Source organism: Ixodes scapularis, unplaced genomic scaffold, assembly GCF_016920785.2.
Source record: "Ixodes scapularis isolate PalLabHiFi unplaced genomic scaffold, ASM1692078v2 PGA_scaffold8__174_contigs__length_109621045, whole genome shotgun sequence".
Lineage (NCBI taxonomy): Eukaryota > Metazoa > Arthropoda > Arachnida > Ixodida > Ixodidae > Ixodes > Ixodes scapularis.
In genome coordinates this window covers 91,633,816-91,642,869 of record NW_024609883.1, presented here as the reverse complement: position 1 = coordinate 91,642,869, position 9,054 = coordinate 91,633,816, and the positions used below count along the sequence as shown (strand labels likewise).

Below are 9,054 nucleotides of genomic sequence, written 5' to 3'. Positions count from 1 at the left end.
ACTGACTCGGGGTTCTTCCACTTCGGCACCATGACGCCCTTGAGCGAGCAGGGACTCAATCATCTTCGTAGGTGATTGCTGAGGTGCACTGATAAATTAAGGCCATTAAAACGTAACATAACAAAAAGTAATCGCCCACTCGGACTGCTGAAAACGCAGCAGAAGGATACGCAGAAAGAAATGGCAGTGCGAACAGGAAGCGTCTTTGGGTACGAACAAGTAACCTTCTTGGGTGCGAACATCACGTAGGGGCACAATGTTGCTCGACAAACAGCCAACCCGCTGAATGCCCACTCAGAAGCTAATATCAGTTTCAGAGTAGATCGCGCTTTGTTGGTTACTGTAATAGTTTGACACCTTTTTAAGCATTTATTAATGTTTAGACAGCACATGGTATGGAACTTATCTTTAAACTAAACAGGTAATTGCGCAATTTACCAATTCATTATACACTGTACAGCCTTTGTGGACGTCACGTCGGGGTAAGAATGATCGCCATAGGCAACTGTGGAGATGTTCAGTTCTTAGCGTTGCAACTACTCGGCGGAATCGCGGTATTATCAGGGAAAATCGAACTGGTTTTCTTACATATCCTAAGATTAACGGAATGAAAGCAACACGCTGGCGATTTTCGCAGGGTTCAAGTTGTTTCACAGCCCCTCACACCAAATTAAAAGAAAGCGAAGGACCTTCTAAGTAGAGAGAGGCAATAGCGAAAATTGAAATAATAATTGTGAATAGGTAACTCTACAACGTTCATTCCAAATTGGTTTCTGGTTTTTATTTTGTTTATCTGTATCACATTGTTTGTAGTGGCTTCATTTTTTATCGCTTTCCTTCTACCTCACTAATTGAAACACAAACTTTAGAGAGATATTCAAAGGGAAGGTACGGCTTTTTTTTTTTGGTAAATACCAAACCCGATTGGTGGGAATGTAACGAGAATAAGCCAGGAAATAAGATTGCTGTCAAGAAGCTTTATTTTTCTGATCAAGTTTTTATTCAATCTAACCATCTGAGCGTTCCATTCTGCGCTCAAGGCTCCATGCGTGAGCAGGATATGAATTTGACTGAAGAAATCAGTTTCCTCGCACGCATTTATATCTGTTTCGCTTATCCTTTTTACATCGCAGACCTGAAAATAAGTGGATGATTTCATTACTGTGATTATAAATTTAGTGCGTCTTATAAAAAACGAATAGAAATTAAAATAGTTGTCACGAAGTTTAGTTAATAGCCAAATGTTTAGACTTATGGCCGTGCATTCTAGTCTGGAACAAATTTATTGCTTTGGGTGTGAATTAATTCTAAACCTTTACTCGACTTACACTTACTTTCTTTCACCTTTGCAAGGTACTGCTCTCTAATAAACCCATGCGTATTATGACCCTAATTAATTGAACCGACGAAATTTGATGAGTTTGGATTATATAGTTTTTTTTCAATATGGTATTTCTAATATAATAGTTCACTTTCGACTTAAATTATTTCTTCGAAGCCTAACAGCAGCGGCGAACGCTAAGAGAAGGACATTTAGCAGAACGTTGGCTTCCCTCTGTTTCTTCTGCTAAGGAACGTCGCTACACTGTTAGCAAGTCCCGTGTATTTGGTGAATATTTGGGGTGAAAAACACGCTATTTACACAAATTACCATAAATTTACACGTTGAGTAACGGATAATTCGTTCAAAAATCATGCGAGGTTGTAAAAAACGTGTTTTCGTTCGGTCATACACGCATAACCGTGTAGCCGACCTCGAAAACACGCACCACCGCCGGCGACGACCGCAGCATTGCCGGCTACCGAAGCACCGGAACGCTTGGGGACACACCTAGAAAGGACCGTGGAGTCAAATTCCGCGGAAAGGAACATGTCTCGGAGACAGATATGCACCAAAAGCAATTACGCCATGTCGCGAGACGGGGCGAACCCCGCGCTTTCCGTGCGTGCTGGCTGCCATTGTTTGTGGTCGACAATGGCAATGCGGCTTCCCTTATGTCGCCCTTGTTTGTATTTATATTAGGGGTCTTGATAATTGTTTCTCACACACCAAAAATAAAGTTAGGCGTATAATTACTCGTTCTAAACAGTTACAATGGCTATAAAAAGCGTGCCCTTGATCTGAACACGCGACATTGCAGTTGGTTTCGTTTTGGCTTCAACCCTTCCAACTGCAAGCGAAGGTGCCGCCGCTTCCCATGCATCCTCCTCAGAATTTACGGCGCTCCGTGGTGTCCAGTGTTGCTGCATCTGTAGGTCATCTTTAAGTTAGAGCTGACAGAGAAAATTTGGCCACGGCGTAACGCCGATGTAAGCTGGAAGCTAGAACCGGTTTGCTTTCGTTGTTTTTTATTTGGTCGGAGAAAATCTGGCAACAACGCACGTTTAACATGGCGCCGGTATTCTTTTGGTTGGGCAAGAAGGTTGGAAGGTGCTCGGTTTGCGAGCACATGTAGCGAAGACGTGACCGGAGACGTGCCCCTGTGATGTTCCCGGACGACGGAAAGCATCATTCCCAATCGTCGTGTGTGCTTGGAAAGCGAAGGGTGTCACCGGGTCCACGAGTGCGCAACCACAAGCCAAGGGTCACGACAGCGCTGCGTTTACTTCGGCGATCTCGTTCTGTTTGGTGAAACGCGGCGATGCGACAAAGAGCTGAAGTGTCCGTGGTGTGTGGTGCGGTGCTTGGAGGTAGAAAGCCACACTGGCCACACTAACACGGAGCGCGAATTGGTTGCTGTGGGTTTAGTCCGTCGTAATCAGCTGATCCGGTCCAGCTGGTCCGGGAGGACGCAGCGAGCGTTTTTAAAAGTAAATCTTCCCTCGTTCTGTTTCAAAATGTGGAAGTATACCGACGCATACCGTGAGTAAAAAGCTGTGGGCGTTTTCAACAAAATTACGTCGTTTTAATTGAACAATGGACTCCGGATTGTTGTCCTAGATCTGCCGTTTTTATGCTTCGTGTTGGACTGCGTTTGCACAGCGACGCACACAGCTCGAGTAGATGACTCGGTCCTGCAAACGACCGGTAACAGAATTTCAGGGAAACTTAAGTCACCACTGATATTTTCCTTTAAATCTCGTGCGAGTTTGTTGCGCTCATCATGCGGTGTGAATAAATTGGGGCAAGATTTCCTACCTGCCCACAGATGCATGAACTGAGACCATTTTTTGCGAGGTGAACATAGTGCTTTTTCTTTGTTTTGGAAAGGCGCTGGTGCATTTACTATGGTACAATCACTTGAGAGTTGAGCAATTGGAGAGAGCGAGCAAGCTTTCCGCTTTCCCAACTTTGTCTGTTTTCTATGGCACTGCCCTGTTTCAGTTTCAGTAGGCATATCTAAAAGCGGGTACAAACTGCTCTAAAGCAGGTAAAAAACAGAAGAAGCTTAGGACGGTGCGGACTCCGTGTTTCGCGCTTTTCGTAAGGTGAATGGGTAAATGCTTTTGCGAGGTATGCGGAGTATGCAAGCGATTTTGTTATGCCTGTCGTTTGCGTCTCTCCAGTAAAACGAATAAGATGATCTACAAAGGCGCAATCACAAGCCAAGATTTACGATAGCAGTGCGTTTGCTTCGGTGGTCCGTGTAGTTGTATTTTACTCTGCTCTCTACAACACCGTGCCATGACGAAGAGCTGGAACGGTCACGGTTTGTGCTGGCCTCCCCGTTGACAGAAACCCGCATCGCCCGCGTCGGCACCGAGTGCGCTTGGGCTGTTGATGCTCACAAGCCACGAATGCTTTCATCCGTGGCTTGTCGCCAGCTGATCCTGCTGCTAAACGGTGAGGAAGCGGCGAGAGTGACCTCTGAAGTGAATGTAGATCCTCGTTCATTCAGTTATCCGGTGTCAAAGTGTGGAAGATGTCCAACGTGTACTGAGGGCGGGAACTACGAGCGTTTTGCCTTGCTTTTATAACCGGAACCAGAGCAACGAGATAACTGCCTTGCGTACTTAAAAATGACGGAAGCAAAACGTTTCAACAGGTCGAATACGTCACCGGGGATGTAGGCGAGACGGTGTACACTGTTTAAACGCTTGCAGTATCCACGAGTGGTACCAGGAAAGCGACGTCAGCAGAGAAGGAGCTCGCCATTCAGCATAATGCAGTGCTACGGGCCCGTGTATATTCAAAGTTCGGAATGGTAACAGCGTGGCAGTGTAAAAAAAAAAAAAAAAAGACGCATTAGCGCTTTACACCAGTGATCACGAATAACACCGGCCACGAACTCCCGAGCCCCACCGCTCCACTCAACACCGACACGACAGACGACAACAAACTGCATCAACACGACCCAAAAGTGAAGGCGTCTGCTCCTGTACTGCAACTAGCGGAAGTGAAGTGTTGAGCACATGTCCTTCACGAGAATATATAAAAAAATGCTTTGCGCAAGCATAATTTCCGTTTATTATTAATTATATAATGATAAAATCTTAATAATTAAAAAAAAATCTGATTCAAGCTAGTCGGACTGCTCATAACACTGGTCTAGCATAAAAATAACAAAAATTTGAATTTCTTCATGACCGGTTTAGGATTTATTGTCAATACATCGTTATCTTTCGGAACGGACTAACATTATAGATTTTGCCTCCATACTTTATAAATGCAAAGAGTTCTTACATACGGCTGTCCATTGCGCCGTGTTTTGTGTCTTCTTCTATAAATCTGTAACGGTCAGCGACTAAATAGCTCACCCGCACATGCCAAGCTTATATACGCCGCGGAGAAAAGAGCATGTTAATTAGGAAGTGTCGGGCGCAGTGTCGGGTGTTGTGTTTGTGTATATGTCGGTGATGTGTAATGCGTGGTATTGGTGTTGTGCGTGATGTATGTAGGGGTTGTGTCTACCTGTGATCGGTCGTAGGCTCGTAGCATATTAACAAATTTTTTTTTATAGACTGCTAGAAATCCCGCTAGGTGGCGGAAGTTACCGCCCGATTTCAAATAGTTTGCTCGAGTTATTTGTCCATTTAAGTTCGCTTTTCTGTCTAGCTTGTCTAGCGGCTCGATCGTAGCTACCGACGCCGCCGACCGCCGACGACGCACGTACGTACGTATTTTTGCGCGTAGCTACGTCCGCCGCTTGGAGACTGTTTAGTGTGTATAAAAGACATCGAAGGAGAACAAACGCCGTCCTGTGTGCTTTCAATTCAGCCGAAAGGCGCGCGGCTTGCTGGGCTCGTCCCTCGCCTGTTCTCGGCTGCTGGCCGCCATGTTTTATGAGCACGCTCAGCCAACACGCTGAACCGTGCTTAGCGGAAGAAAAACACGGTGTATCGTGTTAAGTTTACACAGCACCTCATGTGTAGACGAAAAACACAGATGGCTGCGTGTAAAACGAACACGTTTCGACGTGTCCGCTATGGGACAACGGTTTACACGTCTGGGCGTGTTATTTTTGCTAACAGTGTAAGTAACTTATCTAAGTCACTTCGTAAAGCTCCCACTGCCGCCCTAAGGTTTCGGAAGGCTTCTTTATAAGTTATTGTTACAGATCTGTCCCTATTTTTTTTCTCCATTTGGACGTCTGTATGAGTAGATGGTAATGAAACGTTTCTCAAATGTTTCGTATTCGTCGTGGCGAAACCATCGTATATATGCTGCACAACATTAGGAAAACCCTCTTACAATGCCGCACGTACTGTTGAGCTGTTCAACATTAAATAACAATCATCAATTACAAAATGTCTTTCATCGCCGAAAGATGGACGAAAACAACAATGTTCCCAATTTAACAACGCATAAAAAAAAAGAAAAAAATAAAACTATTATTACGAGAAATGACGTTATTCCTAGAGCCGGCAACAAGGTCCCCTGAATCCTAGTCGTTCAGAAAAAAAGAAGCAAAAATCACCTCGGCTGCACGGACAGTGACCGAAATAGATGTCACCCTCAGTTGGAGCCACCGAACACTCTTCTCCACGTTGCCCCAGAGGCTTGCAAATGCCTGAATAACTGGAACCTGATCGTGATTGTAAACAGCACGTGCCATGTTTACATTTGTAATCCTCGTCGCACGATTGACACACATCTACTGGAGGTGGAACAGTGGCCGGGGTAAGCAATGCCTCCAGTACCTGCAAAATTTAAAATAATAAAAAAAAACGATTACAGGGAGATTCATGTTTAAAATTTTCCCTGACAAAGTTATATGGCAGACGGGTTCTTGGTACACTTTCCTCTTGAGGCTTCAGAATGCGCAGTAATATGGTTCATGTTCAAGTGAGCAGCGGTAGGAGTAACGCGTTACAGGTGTCGATGCTGCTAGTAACGCGTTATTTTTTCATCAGTGACGTACCAGCTTAATCGTTAGAGCCCGAATCGACTAACGAATAAAGTTACCCGCTACGTTTCACTTTTGAGAGAAATCGTTCTCGTTTTTGGTGCCTTTAAAGTGTCAACGCACAATCAGGACCATGCTCAATTCTACAAATTTGATTGACAAAGAATAAAAATACGTGACATCGCCCTTTGAAGGAGTAATTGTTGTCAGAGCTCGCGACTCCTTGTCGCTGCAAAATGCTTAGATCTAAAGTAACGCAAAGACAACGTTACTTGGCGTTCAAAAGCAACGGTAATAGTACTTTGTTAGATTTTGCAGGAATGTAAAAAATGATCTAACGTGTTCATTTTTGATAAACTAACAGATATCTATACTTCGTTACCTATATTGTAATAGGCACAGCACAACCACCACACAATGACTCACGATGTCGTTGTGTTGTCGTTGTTGCTTATAAATAAACAAGAATAAAGACGACGACAACGAAAATGACGACGACTACGACGGCAACAACTACAACAATAAAAGATTTCTTAATGTCGAACGCGTTGGTAATGGTTGTAATAGCGTATCTACATTTAACAGATTCATTGTGATGAGACACACTCCAATGCGTTGGGTACCGACGAAGTGTCGTGAACATGTGTGCATTAACGAAGTTTGAATGCCTTAGAGTAATAAACACCGGCGTTTTGTCCATCGACAAGATGACTTAATTAGTATGTTTGGTACCATGAAAAATAGTCTGGAAAGTCACTTGTTCCCACGGCTGCACATTTGTAGCCACTGGGGGCCGATCAGTAACCAACGCAGTTACCAACAACGCGTTTATTCGACCTGTCTCCGAAAAGGTTTACTATTTGCCACTTTATAGGGTTCATACAACTTCAAAAGACAACCGCAGTTGACTCGTATCTTTGCAAAACAGCACCGGACAAGCCAAGACAATTTCAAGCATCAAGAGTGTTCGACATTAAAATTACATAAATTAAGCAATGTCAGAAGGCGTATAAAAAGTCAACAATATGCATAAAGGTGCACGGGGATACAACAGGGATGATGTTTCTTCACATACTCATGAAAACAAGAGAAATAAAACCTTACTTCACATTCGGGGGTGACATCTGCCAGCAGTGCGGGCACGATGACGGCCAAAGCAAGCGCTAAACAAAATGTCTTCATGGCTGGGCTTTTGCGCCTTAATCTGCAGTCACACTTTAACCTGGAACCAATTAATCCCTGCCTCTTTTTATACGAAGAGGAACTGGAGAAGAGGAGGAGCCGTGAGCGTCCAGTGACTTCGAAGCGCCAAGCTCTGATTGGAAGGATCTTTGGATGCAAATGCTGTCGACCTTTGCCCAAATGCCAGGCTTTGCGCGAGAGGCTTAAGACGCCCCTTTTCGCATTGCTTGGTCGGAGGAAGGAGAGTAGTATGTAGAGAAAAATACAGCTAGTCTTTGCACCCACCAATTAATCCTTCGTATTAGCGCTCGGCGCTATGACGTGACCGCACGTTCTCATCTCCTCCTCCTCTTCGGTTTCTCTCTGTATAGAAACAGCCTCTCCTCTCTCTTTCTCCACAGCAGATATTAAAATGGAATGTTACCTTTTCGTATAACACAAGGAAGTTCCCTTTTCGCGCGTCAAAAAAAGAAGGAAGAAATATCATCGTTTTGTTTTTAGCATAGGATGCATTTTGTTTCGCGACATTTAAATGCAACCGTGAATGATGTTCTTATAATGAAGTTCAATATAGACAGGGTATGGTTGTCACTGTCAAAATTTGGTAAAATATGCTTCTTAAACTTCGAAGCTTCAAGCAATATAATAGCGGCGGTTGGTGAGGGTCACATGACTGTCACAATTTCTGTAAAAAAATATTTCGTAGAGTGACACTACAGATATTGAAGAGGTTGTCTTTTACAGCAATAACGTACACAAAAGCTGGATTGGGTGAATTGTTGTGGCTAAAGCGAAATACTTTGTCAGAGTTGCCTGCGCGCCGTCTAATTTCTCCGAACAGAGCACATGTGTACGAAGTATGGGAAGAACGTTTACTTCCCCAATATAAAATAACGCGTTATCATAAAAGAGAACAATATGCGCTAGATTAGTGATCTTCGTAGTCTGCGTATTGGAATTTCTCTCGCGCACTCTTTCGCAATGCGGATGCAAGCTTTTCTGAAGCAGTGCTTCGCCGCCAGCCTTCGAGCCCTAGTCCATCATAGGGTGAGGCGAAGTACAGATGGCATACATTGAGTTTTACGAGGAACCGAACTTGTTTGTTTATTTATATGATAATATTACTACCCCAATACAGGCGCATATGAGGAGAGGGGTACAGATACTATAATAAACTTTAAGAAATTACACATGCCAACAGGCGGCCAGCTGTAGTCCGGAGAGGCAAAGATTTCAGTGCGCGCTGCGTCTCCATCTTAATCTTTCTGCTTTTGGTAACACTTTTTCGCACGCGCAGCTAAAGTCAGGTAAAAGCCAACAGGTTCGTGCTGGAGGAGGAGCTTCCACTCATATCTCAGGCTGTCACCGACTAAAGACGCTTTACAGGAGGTGTGCATAGGCGCCGCCATAACCGAAATTCGATATTTGTTTCATCTGTATAATTATTTGTGCTCTGCAGCGCGGAAGCATTACAGCAGGGGAGTGGGTTACAGATCACATTTATACATTGAAAATTTACACATACTGCACAAGCCAGCAACCAACAATATTAAAAAAAGCATAATTCAAAACAACACACACTAAT

The 9,054-nt window shown here is 44.0% G+C and overlaps 1 protein-coding gene across 1 annotated transcript; it reads right to left on the bottom strand.

The window, feature by feature from the left end:
* Positions 1 to 1,079: 1,079 nt before the first annotated feature.
* On the bottom strand, positions 1,080 to 7,469 carry LOC120839170 (prokineticin Bm8-f-like). The gene is made up of 4 exons (XM_042287059.1): positions 7,397 to 7,469; positions 6,787 to 6,800; positions 5,859 to 6,072; positions 1,080 to 1,135 (listed from the first exon to the last, which is right to left on the bottom strand). Exons 1-4 carry the CDS (start codon positions 7,467 to 7,469, stop codon positions 1,080 to 1,082), a joined length of 357 nt encoding a protein of 118 aa, XP_042142993.1.
* Between the last annotated feature and the right edge of the window lie 1,585 nt (positions 7,470 to 9,054).

Bases quoted from the DNA above. Each gene is read 5' to 3' on its own strand.
- LOC120839170 (XM_042287059.1), bottom strand. From the start codon at position 7,469: ATGAAGACATTTTGTTTAGCGCTTGCTTTGGCCGTCATCGTGCCCGCA. The intron at 1,136-5,858 runs GTGATTTTTGCT...ACTTATTTTCAG, and splicing joins TCACTGTCCGTGCAGCCGAG to GTCTGCGATGTAAAAAGGAT.